The 27,100-nt window shown below is 37.7% G+C and overlaps 1 protein-coding gene across 5 annotated transcripts in view; it reads right to left on the bottom strand.

Moving 5' to 3' along the window:
* The window catches only part of ZFYVE28 (zinc finger FYVE-type containing 28), a 146,008-nt gene that overhangs the window by 9,073 nt on the left and 109,835 nt on the right, over nucleotides 1-27,100 (bottom strand). The window contains exons 9-12 of one of the 5 annotated variants that reach the window (XM_053976114.1): nucleotides 22,016-22,120; nucleotides 7,806-7,960; nucleotides 7,123-7,239; nucleotides 5,443-5,547 (exon numbers count right to left, since the gene is read on the bottom strand). In XM_053976114.1, the coding sequence (XP_053832089.1) occupies nucleotides 5,443-5,547; nucleotides 7,123-7,239; nucleotides 7,806-7,960; nucleotides 22,016-22,120 (482 nt within the window). Of the gene's footprint in view, nucleotides 1-5,442; nucleotides 5,548-6,969; nucleotides 7,005-7,122; nucleotides 7,240-7,805; nucleotides 7,961-22,015; nucleotides 22,121-27,100 lie in introns of those variants that run through there. The other 4 variants (XM_053976115.1, XM_053976118.1, XM_053976116.1 and 1 more) reach the window with 4 other exon arrangements.

The following is a 27,100-nucleotide window of genomic DNA, read 5'->3' as shown; positions in this document are numbered from 1 at the left end:
AAATCTAAATCAGATAGAATTATTGTACTACAACTGAAAATTTGTAAGAATCCCGTAATTCTACATGCGTGATTAAATATGTTTAGTTGATTATAAGACATTGCCTCCATATGGAAATTTGATGCTAGATTCCTCTCTCACACAGTGTAAGCAGAGCTGCTGAAAAATGAAAAAATGAGAAGTTATGTGGACAGAACATGTTTGGCCACTGAAGTGTTCAACAGTTTAACTTCTTTCATCTATCTACAAGGTGTTGCTGGTCATCATAAATAACAGAGTAACCATAGGCTCATAGAGGACAAAAGAAAAACTGAAGCTTTCAGCTGGGGCTGACAGCTATCTCTAGAGCCATGGTGATTAGATTCTGCACATACAGGAGAATGGGTGGGTTTTTCTGACCCAGTGACTTCTAAATGCAACAAGAACAAGAGCCTGAGCCTGGGACTGTGAACTTCTGAGTTGTGCTTGCACTGCTAGTTAGAGAGCAGTCAGGGCCCGTGACTAAACAGGAGCGGGTGGGATGGCAAGGGATCAGGGAGAAAGAGTGTGTGCTGTGAAGCAAACAGATGCTAACACTACTTGGCACAAACAGGTATTTGTACTGGCAGCCACAGCAAATCCATTATGTCTGCAGTTTTAAGTAGGTGGTAGCAAGGAAGGCAGTTCTGTACAGATGCTAGAGGGATAAGGAGTGAAAATGCATGTATGGCTGCAGAGACAGCTGAGATGCTACAGCCAATACTTTCATGGAGCACCAACAGCTTCATAATGCTTGCTGGTTTCCTTGAGAAAAATCTTCATATTTCTAGGTATCTCATGCTTATTCTAGGACAAGACGTGTAACTCACTTTCATAGCCTGCCTTTAACTTCATTAAATGGATAATTTAAAATATTCACATTTCCCTCAGTTGTAACAGATCAGTCCTCCTGAGTAAGTAGCTATGCCAAAATACATGTACAGTAAAACTCAGATTTGCCAAACTTTAGTATTAAAATCATCAAGCTCACAAGGTAAATGTAATGCTCCCAATGTAATGGTGAGCAGGGTCACACTTATGCTTTATCCCATTAACAAGTGAATAAATGAAAACATAAAAAGGCAATAATTTTGAAGTCAAAAAAGTTAAGAAGTTATTCTCTATGTGTGTGCACACCTATGTACATACATAGCAATCTGCTAGCAAATACAAAGCAAGTTTTCTGTTTTCTGTTAGAAATATGATGCCAGATGCATAAATGGCAGAAAGACACCAAACTTCTACTTCCCCAGTTTTTGGTCTTTCTACAGCTGTACTGGATATTAAGAATGACACAGCTCTGTCCTGATCAGGGATGCATTTACACTGCATTAATAGGAGAAATTTTCTTACATTTTCAAATGCAGAGGTTTCCTTTACCTTGTGTGTGACCCAAGCTGCCCACTCTCATCCAACAGTGCTTTGTCCAGTCTTGGATGATGTCTTGGATGGGAGCTGACTGAGAACTCAGGAACTCAGGAGCTTCCCAATAAGGTTCTTCCTGTGCTGGTTTGTAGCTCACCAGGGTGCAGGGAGAAAGGCAGTCCCATGGAAGTTCCCAGCACACAGGCCCTATCTGCTGTTACTGCAATTCAGAGCAAGCAGCACTGGCAGCCAAAAGCCCAACCTTTCTGCCCAGCTGTGGCCTGTCACTGCAATTTGCTTTGAGTTTATACACAGAACTTTGCACCCCACTGGCCCTCGCTTCCATCCTACAACTACGACAAGAAATTTTATCATATTTTAAAATTACTTATTGAATATTGCACAAATTAATATTCTACCATAGGAAAATAAAATTTTTACAGTCTCGCCCTATAAATATATATAATTTTTTAATACTCTATGAAGTATAAATGTATATACTTCCTTGACAATAATCTTAAGAGCATTAGGACAACAAAGATTAACATACAGTCCACAGGCTCATGCTTTTGTTTTGGAATGCCAATTAATCTGTAGTTTATTGTATTTCAACCTTCAGAAGGTCACGGGATTTAACTCTTAAACCCTTGTCAATGTCAGTTGGCTCATAATAAACATTCATATTTGTTTTATGACCCAGACCAGCTGGTGGGTTTTATATACAATAAGAATGAGAAATCTGACAAAAACAAGTGATTCATCTTCATAATGTGAGTAGAGGCTAAAACCTTCAGTACAATCTTAAGGCCATTTATTTGTTCAGGTTGCTGGGCTTGGTTTCCATTTTTGGGTTTTTTTTTTTTTAATACCATTGATTGAATATAATCTAAAACATTTGCTACATTTGGTTAGAGGGATTTATTTGATAATAGGGAAGAGCTTTTCTGGCAGGACCTTCTCAATTTGATACATACTCTGCCACAATGGCAGAAGGGAAGAGCTATGATGTGTTTCTTTGCTTTAAATTGTTTTCACTTTCAGGAGGAATAATTGAGTGACCTGAGGTATAGAATTGACGTACAAAAAAGGAATTAACTTTGATGCAATGCTCTCAGTCTTTGCATTGAATCTATTTACAGTGATAACTGTGGTGTATTCCTGTACTCCTGTTGATGGCCCGTGGCCCAGATTTGGTCTGAAGGACAAACCCACCAGGCTTGCTGCAAGAAATAGGTGTTCCAGCAGCAAAAGTTGCCTTATCCACCAGACATGTTCCACCTGCACCCAAACATCACCCAAAGTCAGGGCCTGTTCCTTCCACAGTGGCCAGCAAAAACAAGATACATGGAGGTGTTGTAAGGGGGAAAAGGCACATGGCTGCTGAGGTTAAAATCTTGGTGGAAGTTTATGCCTCATCCTGGACGCCTTAGGGATGGCAAAACCATGTATCCCATTAGCAGTCCCTGCATGCCTCAGCAGAAAAATGTCTGTACAGTGCTGCCAGCAATGACAACTTGTGACCTGAAGGGATAGGGATTTGGCATGTATTGGAGGTGAGGGGTGTTTCTAAAGTTCCCATAAATTCAGCAAACTGACCCACTTCAGATGCCCTTTTTAGTAGACTTTCTGTGATTTCTTGTGTTTTGGAAGGTGAAGCTCATCTCCATACTCCTCAGCATCCTTTGTCTCTTTGGGATACATAAAATTCCTGCCCATCAGGCCTGGAGCCAAGTTACAGCAGACTACACTCTTCAGTTTTCACAGTCAGAAGAGCAGCACTGGTTTGTACGAGTAGATATTTACAGCATAACCACTTAACACATAAGCCAAGGGAAAGAGAAAGCCTGCAAGGAGACTGGTGCAGACATGGCCAAGCCTCCCAGTGAGCCTGTGTGAGCACCAAAAGCAGAGCACCTGCAGGACACCTGCTAATTGGCTCGGTTTAGAGGATATGTTAGCATGGGACGACACTGGGCCAAGGCAGCCAAGCTCATCCTGGCATCCACATCTATTTATTCATAAGGGCCTTGCTTATCCCACAAAGATCTGCTTTCTGCCATGCAGGCACACATAAAACACCTGCTATTCTGGAACAAAGGTGCAGGCAGGGGCTTGTTTTTGTTGAAATTATCTGCATATGTTATAAATAGTACATATCTGGTTTTACCATTCACTTAGGGTAGGGACATGACTGATTCATGCTGCCTGGGTGTTGCAGGGCCTTTTGTACCTCCAAAGATTCCCCTTGACTGCGTTGGCCATAACATCACCTAAGTACCTGTGGTCCTCTTCAGTAAATAACATCCCAACTCACTTCTCCAAACATGAAACATTCCCCATGCCAATAGCAGCTATCCTGAAAGGCTGAAGAACTTTAAAAGCTGAGCAACGTGCCAGGGAAGAAAAATGACTTTGCTGTGACAAAATGTACAGTCACTGTGAGAGAATTATGTAGCATCCTGCAGTTCAGAATAACTGGCTTTCAAGTTCTGTAAGTCAAATTCACCAACAGCATCAGCATTGATCCAAAACAAAAGACAATGAATTGAAGTGGTAGAGAAGGAATAATCTTGCACTCTTTTGCAATATAGCCTATACATGGTAAGGATTTTGCTTAAAGATTTGTTCCTTCCTGCACCTTCTGTGACATTCTGAATTACAGCACAATAGAAAAATCAATTAAAATGACTACTGAATAGTTCTTTATCTGCCTCCAAATCATCTTCCTCCAGAAGAGATAATATTTCTACAGTGCATTATACATGAATTAGCCCTGCTGTTTTAAATAGATTAGATCCTTTAGCCTGCAGCTTCAGAAGAAGGGTAAGCAAGCAAACCATGGGTTTTATATAAGCACAAAATAAGTTATAAATATGTAGTATTACTCTAAAATCTAATCTTTAAGAGTTCATTTTTTTGCCTCAGTGATTTCTGATCTTTATTACAAATGACATGAACCAGTATTTCTTTTCTGTTGGTCACCACCCTTCACATACAAGCAGAGGCACACACTGCTTCATCACCCAGCTCTGTCATCCTGCATTCCAAACCTCTCACTGGAAGGACAGTAGTGTACATGGACAAATACATAACAATACATCAAAGTTTTAAAGCACAAGGAAATTACTGCACACTTGAGTTTCTGGGAAGCTCAGAGACAATTTCATAGCTGATGGCTGTCTTGTACATCTCACTTGACCACAGACAATATTATGGCTCTGGTAATTGGGCTCCTGGTGTGCTGAAACCACCACTTAGCCTTGAAGATCAAAGCTGATTGCTTTCTTGTTTGCTCCATCTCATATATCTTCTTTCTTATTCTTTGACAGCAAGTGTTGTGATATCTTTTAATCCATTTTTTATACTGAGTTTGCCATAATAGGACTTCAGCCCATAACTAACTCTGAAGAAGCTCAGATTAATAAAAGAGAAACAACTCGTGAGCTTTCAGAATACTTGAGCCTCAACCAAAACTTTGATACTTACATGCATTTTTTATTCTTACCATGTACTCAGTGAGATTTGAGCAACCTCAGCAGACTTATCTAAAACTATCATTTTCTTTGAAATAATATGGTGAAGAATGTGAAAATATTAGCCAAAATATCTTGATCAAAGACCAAAGTAAAGAAAATATGAAAGGTACTTCTACCTTGGGATAAAGCAGCACATCCACATGCAGCAAATGATACAAAAACCCTCTCAACATTTGGCTGAGAAGACCTTACTTAGAGCTTTGCATCTCACATAGCCCTCAGAAACTCATCAGATGTAACATCATGCACTGTATTAAAGCCTTTACTATACAAACCCTTCCTGCACTGATACAGAGGAATTCATACTGAATATGACAATTTTTGGATAAGAGTTTCACGAGGCTGTTTGAAAAAACCTGAAAGAAATATGCTTGGTTTACGTTCTGGCTTTCTCTCCAAAACAGCATGACAACATTTTTTACTTACTTTCCAGAGCCAAACATTAAAAGACTTTTCTTTTTAATGATCACTTTTTTTATACATCAGTGTTGTCTCATTTTAGTTCTTAGAAAAAAGAAAATACCTTCAAAGTCCCCATCTCTGGCTTTTGCTGCAAGTTCTGAGGATGATATACTTTCTTGACATAAAGCACAGTCTTCCAATGCTGCATTCCTTAAACCATGATTAACTGTAAAATAATTCAAAAAATACTTGTATTTTTCCAATTTTCACTTAAAAGATTCATGTTAGAACTTCTAGGATTAGACCACAGTAGCACCTTCTTGGACTTCTTGCTTTTTCTCTACCCTAACACAAACAGTGATTTACAAGTCTCCTATTCTTCTTTGGGATAACAACAGAAATGAAAGATGCTGTTATTACAGGACATGCAGTCTTTTAACTTCTGCTCATTTAGCTGCATCTACATTTTATTTCCCAATTCTTAACTTGGATCCTTTAATACAAGTAGATTTTGAGAATAATGAGAGATTCCCAAGGTGAATCACACACAACAAATCACACATATCTAAGAGAAACTTCACCCCAAAACTTCCCTTTTTTCACTCATTTTGTTTATGCTTACTTTTGTCAATACCATCTTTCTTAATGCAAGAGTTCATCCATTAGAAATTACATCCATCCAAGTACTATTGATTAATATATATTTCTCAGCGATAGCTCTTTACAGCTCCAGTTTTTTTATTACTCTTATTTGAAAGTTCAGAAGCTCTTGTGTTCTCTTTCTAGCAATTCTAACCCCATTTATTTATTTTTTTAACAATAAAAAAACCCAGTCTATTTTCCCATCACGATATGTGCCACCATAAAACTGTTGTGGAAGTTTCAACTAAAAGTAACAGAAGACTGTAATGCATGTTGTACATTATCCTACTGCAGAATTGGGACTAGAGTGTAGGTTTTTTCTGCTGACTTGATCCAACTTTTTAACTAAGTGTTTCACATAAAAAGCTCAATGCTTTTAAATGAAGCTGGGAGAAATAAAAAGTTTTCAATCTGGAGTAAAGGAAGTAGGAAAAAAAAAGAGCTCTGTTCACTTTCAGATGCTGGTAGTTCTAATGATAACAAAGGACAAAGGTAATTGCAACCTTGCTGGGATGACACTGTTAGTCTTAGATAAGTTAGCAGACTTGCCATTTAGAAAAAAAACCCAATAAAAATGGTCACAGAGGAAAAAAAAATCTTTTGTTGGTTCATGATCTAGTTCTGGTTCCATTACTTTAATTATCTAGAAGTGAAATGTGGTATTTTTCTATCTTGAAGCCAAATTCTACAATTTCTTCAAGACAGGACAGATTTCAGCATCTTACTGAGCATTCCCATCTTACAGTCTGTTCTTTGGTAACTTAAAATGTACCAAGTGGGAAACAATTGGTGGGGGGGAGGGGGAAAGAATCTACAAAGTCCAAACCCTGCATAACTCATGGGCTATAAGCTATATGGGCTATAAACACTGTGTTGCTGTTAAATACAGGAATATGAAAACAGCAGATGAACTCTAAAGACTTTAACTCTTTAGTATTTGCCTTAAGACAAACTCCTGTGTTATATACAGTGACTTCATCCTGTTTACAGTCTGTTTCCATGACTCCTTTAAACTGAGGTGAAATCACTGTGCAGTGAATCCTGTCAAAAAGATAACAATATGTTAAGGGAATTTGTGTCAAATAGTTTATGGATTCCCACTGGGAATTCTGCTACCAGCAGAAATTCATTATAGAAAACAAATGTTTAGATCTTTTACCTTTCTTCTGCTTTTCCTTGTCTTCTGTTTCAGGTTTGGTTGCCATGACTTCAAACAAGGTCTTTAAGATACTTCTCAGATCACTAGCATAGTTTGTCTGCAGCTGGTCAGCAACACCTTAGAGTTTCAGAAAATGGGTAAATCAATTCTAGACTGTTACACCATCCTTTAAAAAAGTATTTAAATCTGCTTGTTAGTACCAGTAATGGCTTCACTTATTTTTAGGGGATCACTTGCTCACGTTAGGAATAAAAATTGAACATCTGATTAAACTAATTCTGCTTAATGGCCAGGTTACATTCTGGTTTCTAGGCTACCTGCAAGCCAATACATATTTCATATCCTTTGGCAGGAAATACTGAGAGATAATTTTGCACGAAAACAGAACTGCTAAGTCAAATTTCCTTCCTTGAACACAACAGGGCATCACCAAGGAAAAATCAAACCTGATACAAGTCCAAATTCTTCAACACTACAGGTCTAAGATGTCAGCATTTCTGATTCTGAAAGTTCCAAACAGGTAATAGGTCCTTCTAAACCAGACTGCAACTTAGACCCAAAACCAGAGTTTTCCTGAAACTTCATCTCTAGTCCTTTCTACCACAATTTGATGTGCAAAACCCCCAAAAAAATAAACCAAAACCCCCCTGAAAAATAGTTTAATAATTCAGTGATTCTCATACCTGAGATACAGACAAAAAGGCGGTGAATAAGATCATTACTGCCATGAAATCTAGATCTGATCTTCTCTCGTGTGGCAATTTTGGCAGCCTGCAAAGCCAGCTGGATTTCTTCCTGATCAATGTCATCAGATGAACAAGAACTTGTCATTAAACTGCTGTCAGAGAAAAAAATAATGTAAAGGAAAGTAATGTAAATCTTCACTCAGTTGTTCAGGATGTTCAGCAAATCCTAAAGGATTTATGACTCAGGCAAGACTCTATAGTACCAGAACTAATTGCTGTAAATTCTTGAAGTTAATCAGCACACAACCAATCACCATCACATTTGATTTTCACTCTGTGACAGCTGCAAAAAAACTTGGAAGCAGAAAATCACTTGTCTGTATTTTACTGCATTTTTCCTTAGCTGTTACTAAGTGCTGTGCCATTTTTCACATTAACTTCTTCTAAAAGCTCAGTCCTGAGACCATAACTCCACCGAAAATCCTGAAGGGGAATATCAACCTAAAAATGTGAAGGTCAGTTCTGAAGTCAACTTAGAAATTTACGAACATGGAAATTATCTAAAAAAAAAAAAAAAATAAATTCTGAATTATGTTACAGAATTAGAACAGAATCTAAATATAACTTCACAAAAAAAATGGAAAGAGCAGCAATAAAATATGATTTACACAGTAGAGGTAGGTTAATTCCCTTATAAATGTAACATTAGAAATAGCTGAAATGTCAAACTATTGTGAAGAATGGCTCATCAACTCTAAAGAGATTCAAATGTGCCACCAAATGTCTACTCAAACATTAAATTTTTTGTTAAAATCCAGATGCCAGACATTCCCACACTTTCACCACCCCTATCGCTTTTCTCTTACAGAGAAGAAGCTTGAAACAACCTGAGACAGCAGGGAAGCCTTGGAGAGAATCTTCAAATATCAGGAATTACCTTAAATATTTGTAAATCAAGACATTTAAAACAGGAAGTATTTAGGGGGAAAGCAGCACTTTGCCCCTAAAATCCCTTAAATGGGTCCAGAGCAGAGGATGTAACTACATTGAAGTCCTAAGGATTCACTGTGTCAACCAAAGGCAGGAGCCTTCTTACTCCACTACATTCAAGTCAGAGGGAACACAAAATCATTCTTCTGCACATATTGGAAAGAATATTGCCAATTATTACAAAAAAATAGACTATTTTACTTAAAATCATACTTTTGCTGTCCAAATCGTCAACACTCTTCACTTTACAGACAACTGCCGTGTTAAAAGAGTTACTAACTGCATGTATAAGTAGCATGTATAACAAAAATGTAATTTCTAACACATTTTGAGTTCAATCTGCTTTTATCAAGTGCAGAAACATTCATCATCTTGCAGATCCAATCCTTATGGCAGTATGCAGAACAGTTATTTTGGGGAAAGACACATAGGTAACATTATTATTTATAACAAGATTTTATAGGATATAGTTTTCAAATTCTACCTGTAGGCTCCACAGGTAATCCTTTGAAATATAAAAGAGAAATAATTATGCCAGCCCATCTTAAAAGCCCTAGGAAAAACACACTGAAAATAAACAAGTACTGGAGATTAGTTATAGAAATATCAATGGAAGATGTAGCATGAGTACCTTAATTGGCCCTCCGTTCTTTCAAGCACACAGTAAAGACTAGGCTTGCAGGAGACTCATTTTATTCATGTTATCTATTGCTAACAAAAGAAAATTCTTGTAAGGAGATGTTATTTCTATGTTTACAGTTCCAGCAGCACCATGACTGACTGGGCTTATCAAAGACTCTGAGAATGAAGTGAAAATTCTCTTTCAATTTTCCTTTGCCTTTCCGTAGGGGATACAGTAGATATTATAAGAGCAAGCCTGTCAGCATGGAAAGGCCTGTGTTCAAGACAATGAAAAGGTCATGTACAAATGTGGCTTACAAAAGAATAAACTGAAAGGCAGCAAGAGCCAGGAAGCGATTCCTGACTCACAAGGGTGTGCAGTCAGAGGATGCCTGTTCACACAAACCCTCTCACACACAGATAAAGGACTCTGCCTTGCAACACGGCCAAACAGGCTCTACTTTTTTTTTTTTTTTTTTTTTTTTACATAAGGACTTTCTCAGTGATACACACATATGCACCATAAATTGCTCACCAAGGCAAGCATGGACCTCCTGACAAAGCCACATGCAGTCTGTGTAATTATATAACCCCAATACAAGGGTCTCTTCAAAACTCCCAATACACAGAAACTTTAGTGCAGGGGAAAACAGGGCCACTGAATCAAGGATGACTTTTCCCTCCAAATCACAGCTGAAGAAATATTTCAAAGGAAGGTGTTAAGTGGGCAGAGAGCTGTGAAGAGTGCTTTTCCCAAATATAAACTCCTTGGTCCTTTGCTGTTTTGCAGAAAGGAAGAAAAGCTCATTCCACAATCCTGACCAACTGTAATAATAATGGTTGCCTTTCTGAGCCTCCTCCAGCTGGGAGGAATGCAGTTTTACCTAGTTCATTCAGCAACGTCGTTTGACCTACTTCTGTTGCAGACTATTCTGTTAGATTTTGTGGTGTGTCATTAAGACTGGCCATGTCACCACAAGATTGGCTGGGACTCTTTTCTCCTCAAAATCCCCAGCAGAGAGCACATGTGAATTGTTCCAGCACTGTGGGATGGAAGGTCAGCATGTCTGCACACTCACATTTGACATATTTTCATATGCACACTCCCATGTAAACTGCAGTATCCACATACAGGAGGTTCAGAAAAGAGGATATTTTGTACTTGGGATTGCTTGTGCTACTACAAAGCAAAAAAAAATGAATACTCCAGAAAAATTTAAAACTGGACCTAAGAATTGCTACAGAGTCAGAAACAATTACTCTGCCTTTACCAACACAACCAAGTCCAACTAAGACAAAAATGATTCTCAAAGAACATCCAACAAGCATCAGTTCTTTACTTTAAAGTATACTGTTAAAGAATGTAGCCAAAAATACAAAATTGTAGAGACAGTAAGAAATACTGTAAGAACAGAAACATTGCAAATGTTTCAGATAAACAGCAAGAGACAGCTTTTTTTTTTTTAATATTAGAGTATCCCAAACAGCAGTGACTGCATCCATGCAAACAGATTCTCATGATTTTATAAACTGATATTATAGAAAACAAACCTGAAATGTGATCTATGGGGTGAAGCTTACCTTTTTTTTTTTTTCTTCCTATAAAGAATATCTTTGCTACTTGGCTTATCTAACGTGGATCATTTGGATCAACATTTTCAGCCAATACCAGATGTTTAGGAAGTATTTCATTAATGTCAGACTACACTTGGATCTGGAATGTTTCACAGGCAGGATCTACAGAATCATGTCTCATTGCACAATACAAACAGCCATACTACTGCTGGAGACAAGTCCTCATTTTCTCAACTATTTGGTTGAAAGGAACCCTGAATAACCCAATGAATTAAGTTACAAAGAGGTAACACCAAAATACACATGGAACTCCCCCTGTGAAACATTTATCATATACACAATGCTTATCATGCATCAATTTTTCAGACTGTAAAAACATTGCAAAGCTAACACATGAAGGTGAATATAAAGTAGTAAGATGTTATGTCAAAGGTTGATTCCAAACAGTAAATCTGCTTATACCTTATAAAGGAACAGATACCCTGTGGCAGATAAAATGAATTAGCTTTTTGTTTAACTTGGCTGCAGCCACCCATTTTAAAATTACACTTTATTTATTAAATGAGAACAGTTGTGAGACTCTTCCAACACTTTCAAGGTGTATCTCTAGAATGGCTGCCTGATCTCAAGGCTTTACTGTGAAATTTAGCCAAACATGTACAAGCAAACAAAAGCCAATAATGTAATTGTACACAATAAACTCTTTCACCAAGATGCAATCTGCTTGATTTTGTGTTTCAAAGGACATTTCTGAGCCAGTTTAAGTAGCAGTACTCATACATAATGGAAAACAGGACTGTGGAACAAGAAGGTTATGACAGGCATTTTCAGAAGTGGACAGGCATTTTAGGTAACCATCTGTGATACTGTAGGCTTTGGGCTGGGTTTGTTGGCCATTGACATTCAAAACCAGTGAAAGCAGCAAAGTCTAAAACCAAACAACCAAAGTCAACTGATTCAACATTGGTCCAAATTTAAATATTTTATGTTTGTGCTCAAAACATAGCAATAGCTGTAAAAATCTGCGTCCACTCACAGATATCTCCTTTCAAATTTGTCTGGAAATGTTTGGTTCTTTAAACCTGAAATCTGCTCTGCATGAATGCAGAATGTATGAGATTCTCTGAAAAAATTTCTCATTATTCACAAACCAACCCCCAGAGTATCTTAAAAATGCATTAAATATACAGCAGTGACAGACAAAAAGAATTTAAAAGCTCTATGTTTCAAATACAATGAGTACAAAAAAATCAACTGAATTTTCATGTTTTCAAATTAATCACAAAAAACTTGAAAAAATGCATGGTTTGGTTTTGTTTCTTTATCTTTTGAAATCTTAAATCAAAAGCAATAGTGGATCACCCCTTGCCAAGGAGGAAGCCCAACAGACCCATTGTACTCTATATCACAGAATCAGAGAATGGTTAGGGTTGGAAGAGAGCTTGAAAATTATCCAGCTCCAACATAAATGTGTGATGCAATTGTGACACCAAATTTAAAAGGAAATTAAGACCACCCTTTAAGTCTCTCATTTCAGGCAAGGTCTTGAATGACAACTGATTTTCAGGAAAATATCTCAGTAGATTGTCAGTGGTGCCTGTAAACAGATAGGGCTCAAGTTTCAGCCACACAAACTCATCCCAACTAAGTCTAAGAATAAAACTCTGTAACAGTATTACAAATGTTTACTTGAAAATTGTTAATACATAATTAAGTGATTAGCCTTACCATTTATGTTATCCAAACACCTGTGACATCAGGGATTCCCATTCACTTTCTCTGAGAATCTCCAGCAAACTACACAAGCATAGGCAGAAGTAGAATGTAACTCTCTGCAACAAAAGAGGTAACACCTTCCTGCTGTAGTGGGAATTTATAGTTGGTGAATCCACTTCACAGTGAATTCAAAATCCATGCAAGAATTCAATCCATTACATGGTACCATTCTGATGCAGAGGTTCACCCAAAGATGCATTTTAAGACCAAGGTGCTCTCAAGGAAAGTTTGGTAAGTGATGTACAGGAGCAGGTGAGACTCTTGACAGTAGTGAAATGTGAAAACTTTGCAGAAAGTCTTCTGTGATTTCACACATTCCTAATGTTCTACACAGAAGGATATGACAGTTATAAACCATGTTGGAAGTCTTCACAAAGGGTCAGCAGCCCAATTCTTAAATATAAATTAGTATTAATTTAAAAATTTATGAGAGACTGTCTACAAATTATAAAGCAGTGCAATTCTTTGGACTTAAATGATATCAATTCATTTGCACTAGATGGCCTTAACAAATCTCTCATGTCCATTATTTAATACCACATGTATTGAATAACTAAAGATACATACATGTGTAGGTGTCTCATGTATGTGAATTTCCCCATATACAGACATACATTTAGAATATTCTAGTTCTTACAATATTTCTCAAAACACGTTACCATGAGCTCCCCAACTTTCATTTTTTGCTCATCCAGAGTTTAGCATAATGGCCACCTTATGCTCTGTGTACAGTATCAATAACATACATTTTTAATCAAATCTACAATATTTAAGATGCTCGCCCATTTGAATTTTTTCATCCTTATGGTAAATGAAAAAAACCCAAACCAAAATGTTTGCAGGCAAATCTATGTTACTGATTGCATACAATTTCTAAAACAACTTCAGCAAGTTGGTACGTTGCTCCCACTGATATTTGTGTAGGCTGTAACTGGAAATCTCAGCACTAACCTGTCAGCCAAGCTATTACTCTTACTCTTCTACTTCAGAAAGCTAAAAAGAACAAACAGCAACTCCAATGGCCATGTAAAAGTTCAAACACCATAGTCCAGGGAAGACAAAGGTTGCATCCATGAGAAATGACAAGAGGAAAATGACAGGGGTTTAGGTAAGAGATATGTAATTCCTGTATCAGTAATACAAAAACCCCAACCTACTTCCCATCCTGCTTTTTGCAGTACCTCTAGTGTTTCTTTTTGGATACTCTCACAAGAAACACAATAAACAGTAGGCTAAAAGCTGTAGATTTCTAACATGTGCTAGTTTTGATATGGTTGGAAGAGAAACTGTGAGAAACATGGCTTCCTGCAATTATTTTAAGTGAAGTGAGTGGCTACACACTCAATTTTAGAGTCACTTAAACCCAAGCCAGAACATTATATACTATTATTTAGGTAATAGCATAGAGTTTTTTAGCTAAGGACTATGCTTTAAGGAATGACCCCAGAAGCCACATTTAAAGGAAACTAAGAAAAGGTTTAATGCAGGACTTTATTTCTTGTCTTTTAAACACTAATATTTTTTAAGTCAAGAGGGTCTTAAAATATAACCAAATATAACCCCTTAGCTATTTCCTCTCTCTTTTAAGAGAAACGGGTCAAGAGGGTATAAAAAACCCACTAATCAACCCACCCACCCTTAAAGCACACCAAAGCTTCAGAACTTTGTCTTGAGAAACAAATAATGTAACTGCATGGAAATCTCTCTAGCTAGAAATCACCAAAAGACCTGGACTTGACCAGACAACAGTATTACCACATGTATGAACAGTGCCCAGCTCCATTCACAGGACATGTGCTAGAAACCCCATCTGCTGTCAACCTTCCAAATTCCTCAGTGGGGGGAATTACCTTTCCTACGCTGCAAGACTTGCAGAAGTCTGTCCTTAGCTTCTCTTGCCCCTGTAGAGGTGGGCAATCTCAGGTGGGCTCAGTAAAATAAGGAATTTGGCTAACAAGATTATCCCTGTGGCCTAGGTGGTATCTCCAGTCAGGAAAAAGTCCTGAGCATGGAACTCTATTGAATTTGAAATCAACAGCAAGAACTTCTGCTCCAGACCCCAGCAGCTTCTGTAGCTCCCCACTCTGCTGGAAGAACATCTTGAATCTTTCCTCAGCTGTTCAGACCTGCAGAGCATCCTCACTTGGACTTTGCAAAATCCACAGCTGTTAAAGCAACATCTTTCTAAACAGATCCACTGTAAGAAACTCAGCCTAGGAGAACTTACGGCTTACTCAAACTCATTAACACTCTGGACTGGGTTTTCAGATGAATGCAAAGAAGCAGTATTTCAAATGGAAATTAAAATAAACAACACTACCAGTGCAGAATTTATCAACTTTAACAGTGCTCTCTCCTAAACAGCTTTTTTGATGATTATAGATAAAACTTCTATAAGTGTGCATGTGAAAAAATAACTAAAGAGCATTAGCAATCAACAATGGTGCTTTCTAACCATCAAATTTAATGTCAGATACTTGCAAGGCACCACACTTACTGCTTTTCCTAAATTAAACCAAAAAGGGATAAAACCTGCAAGATAAAGTTATGGCAAAATTCAAGAAAAAACAGAATGGAAAAACCAAGAAGGTAGAATATTATTTGGGTTCTTCTATGACTTTTTTCAATTCCACCATGACATTTTTTCCACCACTTTCTTGTATTCAAACTTGAATTTAAAGCTCTCAATCATTCACTTACACTGCAAAAGGATAAATAAAATGCGATTAGAGAACAGAAATATTTAAACTTTAAAAATATGTATTGAACCAGAAAAACTGAAAGTGAACATCATAAATAGTATAGGGCTTATGATGAAATGGTTTGTAAAACCAGCTCTGGTATCCAAGACAGGAACAGCGATATATCAGTCCCAGCTTTTACACTTTATGCAGAATTATAAAGGACAGATCTAACTTGGATACCTGATATAAATAATTTCAAGAGTAATTTTATACAGCTTGTTAGCAATGTCCTCTGCCATAGGCAAGCCACAGTTCTGCATGGCATCACAAGTGAATTAATTCATTTAGCATCCACTTCCTGCAGATCCGCAGCTCCTGTGTGTGGCAGAAATGCAGATGGAGACGCAGCTTCAAAACCACTCCCCAGTACAAGGAGCTCAGGGATATGGAAACTTGTCAGCACAACATTTTCATATTGCTTCCATCAGTTCCCTCAAAAAGAATACAAAAACAAGCAGCAGAAACATTAATGCATCCTAGGGTCTAGGAGAATCCCACAGAAATTCCGTATCCAGGTGTGGTAGTCAAAGCTGAGAAAAGCTAATGAAAGTATTAGGAAAAAGATAGCTTTCTCTATTTTTCACCTTCAATACAGCTGTAAGTATGAGGAAATCCTCTTTTTTTTCCTCCAATCTAATTGTGGTTTTACAATGTATCTTTAGACATGGACAAAAACTCTGCAAAAACTGCAGTTACTATAGTGATTTTAATTACACATAATCTGAAAACTCCCAAACATGCCATTCTGAGGGTTTTACTGGGGGAAAAAAAACCCTAATCTGTAAAATAAAACCTAATTTCTGAAAGCTAGTAATTTTCTTCTATTACTATCACAGGGAACACCAAGTGACATTCAACAGCAGATTTTTGACACATCACTAAAATGAAAATGATTATAATTGTGGCCAAATTACTAAAAATTAAAATTGCAACTGAGCTATGTAGAAATAAGAACACAAGCCCATTATGATCACTTTGTGTCAGTCTCCAGCCATATGGTATGTTGGATATGCCACTTGGAATACAGCCCCCAAATGGCAAATTTGGAGTGCCTACCAATTCTGCCAGAACAGTCTTATTGCCTCTGCCACTGATGCTAGCCAGCCTAAAACACTGTCCTATTTTACTTGATTTACACAGAGAGCAATATATTCTATATTTACTTCCACCACATTGAACATTTTAACAGCTCTAAAATATGAAGTTTATCATTTTAATAGGGAAAGACCAAAAATTTCCAACAACTGAATTTTCACCTTCCCACCGTAACAAGCACTTGTTAACATTAGCTGCCTGGGTTATTCCCTGGAAAAAATAAAATCTGCATCCAGTTACTTGTTACTAAAGACAAAGACATGCATAAAATATAAAATACCCTGCAGAATGTCCTAGAAAGGAACACTATAACTTCGAAAATGCTGCACCGTCTGGAGATTTAATTTTTTTTGTCTTGCAGGGTGAAGAACAAGATAGGCATGAAACACATCAAGAAGAATCCTGGCGGTGAAAACCCAGAGACATCTGCTTCAGTCACATATGTCTCACCGACTAAATTCAGAAGCAAAAGCTGACAGACCTCATCAACGCTGACTTTTTGTTTTGCTGGTATTGCTCAGCTGGTTGTTGGGGCAAGGGATTTAGCAGCTGAACAAAAAGACTCTATGCAGCAACCTATTTATGACTGCATTAATACTGCCCTCACACTGCTTGAGTGACAGAGCTGTGCAAAACAGCACAGACTCTCACTGCCTAGGAGACACACAAACACTTTGCTGCTCAAAATCATTAGGCAGGAATAGCACCTATAGTGGAAGTGATTCGGATTTGCTCAAGGTATAAAACCCCTTTCTCGTCCCAGAACTCTGCTCACCCAGCTCTTTATTTCCAGGACTCCAGTACAGTACATGTAAAGCCATTACTAACAGCCTTTTTCTGGTTGTGAGCAATCTCTTAATAAAGAGCATCTCTACAGAAAAAAAGGAGACAGAAAATCTACACTAATGCACTGATCAGACCAAAAATGACAGTACCAAACATTAATGCAGAATAAATCTGTCGTTTTGCATAGCTTCAATGTAACCTGACCACGTTAACAAAGGTAAAAGTGCAAGACAGAAGAAATGGAGAGAGAGCTGATCAGGTAGACTGGTCAGTCACTTAAAACAGATTGTTAATGTATTTTTTGTACTCCATGTTATAATCTACAAGATCCCCAGAGTAGCTGTGGTCTCTGTTAAAACCTGCTAGCATGTAATTTGTGCTGTAGCTTTGATAGCTTAAGCTCTAGACCATGAGATGAAAGAACTTAATTCTCCTACTATAATTCACAGTCCTGGAGAAAAACCAAGTTCTTTTTCCTTCTTTAATCCTTTTCAAGGCACTGAGTTCTACTGAGGAGAAAGCACTGTATAAAACCTGCTTCTGTAAGAAACTGTCCACCCACATGAATTTTGCGTGGTCTGAGATATGGGCAAGAAACTGGTTCAGAGCTCACACAGAGTGCTGCTCAATGGTCTGTACTTGGGCTGGCAGCCTGCCACGAGTGGGAATCCCAAGGGATGGACATTGGGCCTCACTTGTTCAGCATCACCAAAACAATCTGGATGACAAGATTGTGAGCACCACTGTCAGGTTTGCTGGTGACACCACACTGGTGGTGAGGTGGTCGTGTCAGCAGGGAAAGCCATCTCACAGACCAGGACAGGCTGGAACACGGAGCTGGCAGGAGGAGTGTGAGACAAGTGCAAGGTCCTGCAGCAGTGATGACACCAAAGAGCCTGGCACAGGCTGGGATCCTTGGCTGGGGGGGACCTGGGGGTCCTGGTGCACAACAAGAGCTGAAAGGGGTCAGCAGTGAAGCTGCTGCAGCAATGAAAGCAAACCAGATGCTGGCATCACCCACAGGGGCACCACTAGCAGAGATGAGAGATGTGACCTTCCCAAACTACCAAGAGCTTGTCAGGACACATCTGGAGTACTCCTGTGTCCAGCTGTGGTCTCCACAGTTTGAGAAAAGGAACAGATGGAATGGAGAGCATCCAAAGGAGGGCCATGAAGATGATGGAGAACCAGTTCTAGGAGGAGAGACTGAAGGAACTCAGTATTTCATTCCCTGAAGAAGGCTCCAGGGGACCTCATCACTGCACAAAAAAGAGGGGCTGTAAAGAGCACGGAGGCTGACTCTCCACAAGGAGCCACATGGAGAGGACGAGTTGTACCAGGGGAGGTTTCATCTTGATATAATAAATATTTTACACTAGGAAGGATCAATGTCTGCCCACATATACACAAATACAGATATTCTAACTGAAACAGCCAGATATATATATCCCATTCTAATTGCTGGCAGAGCCTTGCTGTTTTGGCATAAACTTGAGTCACAATTCATTGCAGATACTGCCTTTCACAGACTGTAAACAATGTGCTAAAACTTCACCACCAATTTTTGTAAATGCCTAAAATAGTAGAAAAATATACCAGAAACCACCAGTAGTTAGGCTGCAATGATATATCTAACAAAATCCTCAACCTGTTGACTAGGGAAAGCATCAAGTGTAACACTATGGTTAGTTTTAAGAGTTATTACTTATATTTAAAGTTCTCATTTATTGGCTCTTTATAACCTTAAAATAAAGAAGTAGAGTTTACCATGTGAAGTTTACTCTAGGCAGACAAACACTCGAATACAGATTCATCAGTATTTCTTTCTCCCTGGCACTCTTACAACAAAAACTCCAATGAGACTTGAAATTTATAATTTTAACTACCCTGTTCTTCTGTTGTCTCACTTATTTTTCCTTATCATTCCCAAATCAACATTTTTCTTGCATTTTCTAGCTGCAGTCTTTCAAAGAACTTAGGTCCAAACTTTGAGCATATCCTATTATTCTTTGCTGAGAAAGCTCACTACTACTGGTATGGGCATCTCAAGTCTGGACACTGCTTAATGAACATTTTGCAAAAAATTATCTTCTGAACTGGGCTGAACATTTAACTTCTTGAACACCAGACCTCTGAGACCAGAAAGAGGAACGTTTTACATAGGTCAGGTACCAATGAAATCAAACTTTCCTTAGCAAACCACTGGTTTGAATAGTGCTTTGGGATCCAAAGAGTTGGAATATTCTCCCTGGTTCTCCATTTGGAAAACAATAAATGTACATTTATATAGAATTCCATATATTCAATGCTTCATTGTTTCAAATCAATTCCATCTGTGCTATTTAATACATTATTAGTTCAACTTTACTACTGCAGTTAAACTGGTTTTGCTATCGTAGCTAAATTTTCTGAAGATATTCCCAAAACATGCTGCAATCTGACAACACGACAGTCAGTCTCAGTACTGATTATTTAATAGCACAAAGGAATTGTTTATGTTTCAAAGGAGGATGAAAGAGCACATAAACCTGCTTCAAGAATTCGAGAATTCTATCTTTAGCTGATTATTTTTCAGATAAAATTGCAAATGTTACATTTAATGTCTAATTGTTGTTAAGTGAAAACATCAAGAAATTAGATCCATTAAAATTGCATATTTCAGATGAAAAAGAAACAAACTCCCAAATTAGGTATTATTTTGGATATGCATATGGCATAATGGAAAACTTAGTTATTTCAGAAAAGAACATTTTAGAGATTGTCTTTGCAAGAAACATGTTTGTTGCAGTAAACAAATAATGCAACTCTAGAGAAGCTGTTTAATGACCAAATAAAACTCTCTAAAGAGAGAGCAGAGGAGCACCTAAAAATAACATATCCTAAAAAATTATACAAATAGATGCACTGAATACTGCATTTCTATGCACAAAGATCTAGAAACATACTACTGTGAAGCAGTTAAGACTTAAGAGTTGCTTTTTTTTCTTTTATTTCATTAAAATGAGTCATTAAAAGAAATTTTAGCTGTTTTTAAGCTAAGTCTTTCAGAAGGGGAAACGCCTGTCATTATAGTCAAGCAGGCACTTCACTGGTTTGTTTTACTGGACCACAAACTACAATAGCTACATGTCTGGTAATATCCATCTGATTGCAGAAAAATAGACACTTTAGATTTCATCAAGTCACCCAGGAATGATGCAATGCTGTTTTTCACTGGAGAAGAGCACAAAGGCACATGTACAAATAGTGCCTTAAAAATCAAACTTTCACCTACTAATGTGGCAACTGCAACACTAATGCACAAAGGCAGTCCAGTAAGGCCTTCCAAAGAGGTGGTGCATCTAATCAAGACCTATTCTCACGGCTCCAGTAATTCCTGAAGAGTCACTGAGGCTACATCTGCCATCCATTCAGACAGCCCTGTGTGAAACAGTCTTCAATGCATACAGTACTTGGAACAGGGCAACTGCTGCATGCAGGTAAATTGGGTTTTGTCTGAAGAACAGTCAAAATTAAATGTATTTCAAAATTAAAACAATGAAGAACAGTTTTTGTGGCATCTTTCTGCCCTTATTTTAAAAATACAAAACTCTCAAAAATTGAACTTGAAGACAGGTATATCCAAAAAAACCTCCAATTGTTATTTGTAGTATTGCATCTGTTAGAAAAATCATCTCATCTCCTCTTTTTATCCCCAAACCTAGATGAAAATCCTGAAGTTCAAATGAAGTTCTGGGGAGAGAAAAACAGATGAAAAAGAGAGGACAAGCAGTGGAGGATGATCTACACCAGCTGAAGTAGTGGTATTTCAATCTGTCTGTACCAGAGCAAAAGTGTTATTGCATACAGTGTATGCAATACATCTCATACATGTATGTTATGCAAACAGTGAAAAATGAAAATATCTCATTTTTATGTTTTAGTTACATTTTTCTGCCCTAACCTTAATTCCATTATCACTCTCATTAAGTGCTTTCAGTAAAACTAAAGGTAAAACTCCCATACAGTTTCAGAAGATGAGAACACAAAGCAGTATTGCTAATAACACCAAGGTCACGATTTCAATCCCTGTGTTGGCCATTCACTTACAAACTGAGCTCCACGACGTCTGTGGGGCCCTTCCAACCCAGAATATTCTGTGAAGTCAGAAGCAGTTCTTCACTGTATTCTTACCAGTGTTGGCTAGCAACAGGGTGTAAGTTAAACTGTTAACTGGAACATCTTTTATTTTACAAGGCAAAACAAAATGGAAAAGACATGTTTTTTAGAAAGCTAAGGGCTGGCTAAGAAAAACATTTGTAACTTGTCAAGCTACAATCTGAAGTGTCTTCTAAGAACTGCTATATGGATAAATAAAAGTGAGATCATGGACATATGTAAGTGATTCCTGCATGCATTAAAAACTTTTGCATAAATAGTTGCCTCCTTTGTAACAGCACTGAAGAAAGCTGGCAGGTTAAAAAAAAAAAAAAAATAAAAAACAAACACCAAAAAGCACCTGTTGTTCAAAAGGAAGAATACTCAGAAGTGTTGCTGTCACTTGATTAATTCAATGAAAATTTTTAACCAAGCATAACTCAATACCACTCGTCAAATCTGACTGCAAAGTGATGTTATTACCTCAGAGCGTATATGCTGGAGAGACTACATGTAGTGACAGAAACACTCTCATAGTCACTGCTGGAGATGGAGCTGAGGGGGGAATCACGTAAGCCATCCTGAGAACTGGAAAAACATACGGAAACAAAATGAACTGCTGAAGCGAGCAAAGGCAAAAACAGCATTGCGATAAGTCATGGCTTGTCATGGGTTATTCAGAAATAAGAATAAACTGGCAGTTGCATTTTTTCGCTCTTCAGAAGATCATACAAACCTATTCTGTTTTCTTCCCAAAAGGACAGGCAATTCAGCAAAGTCAGTGGGCACACATCTTACAATAATCTTCAATTTAATTCATGCCATACAGTTAAAATATTCAGGAAATAACTGCGAGTTCTACATTTTTATTGGAGAAAGAGGGAATAGCTTGCCCATGCTGCTAAGTGTGGTATAACTTTAAACTGAAGACATAACAAAACTGAAAGTTCATGAAGTCATCTTGGGTGTCAGGCCAAGGCACAGTAATCCATATGCTTCAAAAACTTCTGAATATTGTGACAAGTCTGACCTATGTTGGCTCCCCATTGGAAGGAAAAGGTTTCTTAGAAAACAGAACGTTGATGCTTGGGTGATGGAGATGAATACACTCACTCCTAAGTTTGCTCAGTCCCTCTAAGTGCCATATATGTGCCTCAAATTTTGTGCTTTGAGCCAATAGATATCCAGGAAGGGGCAGTCCTATGGCAAAGCATTGGCACTTTGCTAGCAGAAATCCACTAGCTACTAAGTAAAAGGATATGACTAATTTAAATGAATGGTAAACAACTTGTCTCTGGCATCCCTGGACTAATGAAAAGCCTCTAAATAACACACCATTTCAGATCTTACATCATATTATCAACATAAACTAGGATTAGATCATAAGCACTTATAAAACTATCTTGTAAAGAGCAATTTCTTGTTTGACTAACAATTTACTGCTCAGCTACTGGAAATTCCACAAGCTGAGAAAAAATTAAATTATATGAGATAAGAAAGTAAGTAATCTTGAACAGAGATATCAAAGTTGTATTGGCTCTAGGCAGTGCAGAAGATTCACTCAAGCCAGCTGAACTCAAATATTCAGTCAACAAATCTTTGGACAATACAAAGAGAAACCTAAGAAACATTTCCAGTCAAAAGAGAGGTAGTTTTATTTTTTTATATATATATACACACACATATATATAGTCAGGGTTATTTTATTTCACCTTACTTCTCCACAATTATGAGTAGATTTTTAAATGTTCTTTTGCTTTTTAGATATATGCAAGCCAGTTATGTTTCAAATCCTTTTTTTTCCATCAAATTTACTATTACAGCTATTTTTTCAGCTAGAATTCTGGAAGAATGCTTAAGGGGAATTCTTCAAAGCAGTGTATGGAAGGTATGTGCTCTAATCTCACTAAGAAATAATAGGATTTGTTTGCATACCTCCCACTAATCAGTTGGAAAATGTACCCCTTCATGTTTCTCATTTCTGACTGCCAATAAATCCCAAGTGTACCATGCTTTAGTTGAAAGGAGAGACTTCACAACTGAAAAATAATTTTATCAGACTTGAACAAAAATCTATTTAACTTTCATTCGTTTTATGTAATTTCCCTTGCTAATTCTGCTCATTATGAAGAGATATATGCATTTAAACAAAGGCTTACTCTTTTATAGCTCATCACCTTTAACCATCCAATCTTACAATATGGTCATGCTACTAAAATGTAATTTTACTGTCTGTTTTACAGCAGCTGAATGATATTAAAAAAACCATTAGCACACAATTTCACACCATGATTAGGCAGGTGTGGTGGTGGGCTCGTCCCCCCTTTTCTTTTTAAACAAAAGCAAGAAATGGCAGTCTGAATGTCTGTACCCAAATTGGGCTCTGGGGAGACAGGTAACACACAGGAGCCAAGGGCCATAAATCTTGCACAGCAGCTGAGGGCTACTTGAGCACACACCAGCCAAAGTACAATGGGTAGGCAAGTATGACTATAAGTCACTCAGCCCAAAAATAGTGGGCAGTCCAGGGCTTGTTGAGCTCTCCTGTGTGGCAGCAGGCTGCATGCCAGGATCTCCCCTGTAGGGATGTCTCTCATGATTATTCCTCAAGGCTGAGTGATCCTTATCACACCAGATACTGAGTAAGTGAAATTGGGAATAAGCATGCTGAAATGTTGAAATATTAGCTAAGTGACAAAAAGATTGACTGCACATACATAAATAATCCTTTAGACATAAACCATTCATCAGGTCTGGGACTAAGTCTGGGTCCAGCTGCAGCCACACTTCTCTCTGAACCTCAAAACTCAGTGAAAGGGTCTCCCTGGCAGCTTTGTTTGATCCTGTCCTCCATGCACTAAATACTGAAGTGTACCTTGTCATTGAACCTTGTTAAACTGCTCTTACACTTACCATGGAATTTTAACTCTTTGTCTTACAGCAAATACATCACTGCTTCTCTCTTGCAAGTGAAGCACATCACTCTTTTGTTCTAAATAAACTAATCTTTGAATAGCAGAACCAGGAAACTCAACATCTTCTTTTATGCTATCCCACCTCTTCACCATTTCCAGATTTTTCCAGTGTAAAAATCCTGCCAGCTGATTTGGGTAGTAATTTTTCTGAAAGATGCCAGGTTTGCTGTCCTTCAGTGCTTTCTGTGAAGCTCTGCCTGCTCTATTTGCAGTCCAATCAAAATATCTCAAGTATTTAAGCATTTAAATTCAATTTTCTTAGGTTCTAGTTTTCTACTTTTTTGTTTTGTTTTAAAGAATTTAAGTTCGTACACAGAGCCCAAAGGGCTTGCATTTTTCCCAAGAACTCAAAAGTTCACAAACGTTTTTGGGACGTTAAATGCTCTAGGCTAAAACATAAACTAAAGAGCTAAGAGCAGATATTATTTATTGCCAACATTGTCCCAAGACATGAAATCCCTTTCTATTATCAGCTACCTACCTATGTGGAATGGACATTCTGAGAAAGGAGGCAAAACAAAGCACCTTCATGAGAAGTAAACCCAGTGAGCATCATGTACATAATGCCCACAACCAGCTGGCATTATCAACTTCCTCAATGCTCTCTTTACTTTCATCTTCACAGATGCCTTCTGAACAGGCAATAAGCCTCACCTCATCTCTTCTCCATACTTCTTTGCCTCTCATTTCAATCTGCTCTCACTCCATACCAGTTCCTATCAGCACAACTCCTTCTCACCAGCTCCACCATCTCACTGTTTTTTAAGCCTTGTCTAAACCCAGTTTGCCATTCTAAACTGCTTTATAAATTCCTTCATTTCCCACTTCTCCATTTTTCTCTTGGGGCACAAACCTGACCATGCTGAACAATCTGCTGACTTCAGGATCAGATATCCATCCAGTCAGTCATCATTTGGCAATGCAAACTGCTTGAACACACTTGACACAAACCACACTCACAGACATTTGTTTGTTGTAATAAACTATGTGTAGTTTAGGCAATTACAACATGAAAACATTTTTCTCATTCCTCTGTACCCATACAGATTTAATCATTGTACTGGAAACAATATTTATGATTAACAGTGTTTATTACTGATTAATATTCAGGCTGTTAACACTTCACATAAGAAGTTCTGTGTTTGCTTAGTACCAAGAAATGGGAATCCAATAATGGTAACTCTATTTTATACTTTCTAAGTGTTATACTAACTAGCTTTTTAAAAAAAACTTTAATAATCACTGTTTTCCCTCTCAGTACACAAAGTCTCAGGATAACTGTAGAGTTTTCTTCTTATTAATGTCTGCCTGAAGATCCTCTCTGCTTTTCTAAGGTGCTGGTAGATCCTGAGGTGAATTGACCTGGTTTTCCCATCTCAAGATTCCCATTATCAGCTGATAGCTCAGCACACACATTCATTAGCACAATTATAAGAGAAAATCCATGCATAAAGCCATGTCTGCAGCTGAGAGCTGCTAACCCTTCCTTCCCACATCAGCCCACAGGTGACCTGAGCTTCACTATGCCATGCTCATATGCAATAATGTTGTTTCGGATTGGGATTCATAGGACTGCTTAAACTGGGGAATGTGCAAAAGTTTCTTGCATTTGTAGGTCTTAAATGCCTACAGTGTTGTTTTAAAAATTACATTCCAGCACTGGATAAAACCACTATCCATGTTCACCAAAACATAATTCTTCAGCACTTCTGATAAAATTCCAGAATAAAGATTTGAGGACAGGGAGCAAAGTGACATGGGGTGATATGGCTGCCTCTTTTCATGGAATGCACTGAAAGCTGTTGGCCATTTTTTGTAACTATTCTAAAAAGAAAAAACAAACTGAAAGCCACCTTTATTTCATCCATGCTTTTTTCTACTGGAATGTGTTTCTAGCCTCTTAATTAAACCTCTGTTCCAGGGGACAGTTTCTTCATGAATGCTACTGATTGAATACAATTACATTTCATATTACAATAGTTAATTGGCACAAGTATTGTTTGACTGGCTCACTACACAAGGGCTGACTAAAGCCTCATGTGTCACACCAAATCCACTCAAAAATTATCTTTTAAAGCTTTTTAACCTGTTATTTCAGGAATCCTTACACTGAGGGCTAATATGGTTCCCTGCTTCAATTGATATTTGGACCTAGTAAAAGGCAAGCTGGTACAAAATAGTGACACCAAAGCTTCATAACAGCAGTTGTTTTATAGGATACTGCACAAAATCAGTGTTCAACAAGCAAGGCAAAACACTGCCATTTCAAATTTGAGACCTGTTATTAAAATGAAGGGGAGGAGGGACTGAAAAAATTAAATTTATACCGAATCTGAATTTGGCTAGCTGCACAAAGGCAATAAACAGAATACTAGAAGGGGAACAAAGAACTTCAATCAGCAGCCAGATAAAGAATTGCTTAAGGGAAGTTTTGCAGTTAAAAGGCTGATGTTTGATTCCCAATCAAGTACTATTTGCTTTTTGCTAATGAGAATTTTTCTTTCTCCTGGACAGCTAGTTAAAAGACTAATCAGTACAAGACAACAAATAGACAAATTTTTGTTTACGTGAACTTGCACAGCTGTCCATTAAT

Source organism: Vidua macroura, chromosome 4 (genome assembly GCF_024509145.1).
Source record: "Vidua macroura isolate BioBank_ID:100142 chromosome 4, ASM2450914v1, whole genome shotgun sequence".
Taxonomy (NCBI): domain Eukaryota; kingdom Metazoa; phylum Chordata; class Aves; order Passeriformes; family Viduidae; genus Vidua; species Vidua macroura.
Note: the sequence above shows the minus strand (reverse complement) of the source record. Positions and strands in the feature narration are given on the sequence as shown.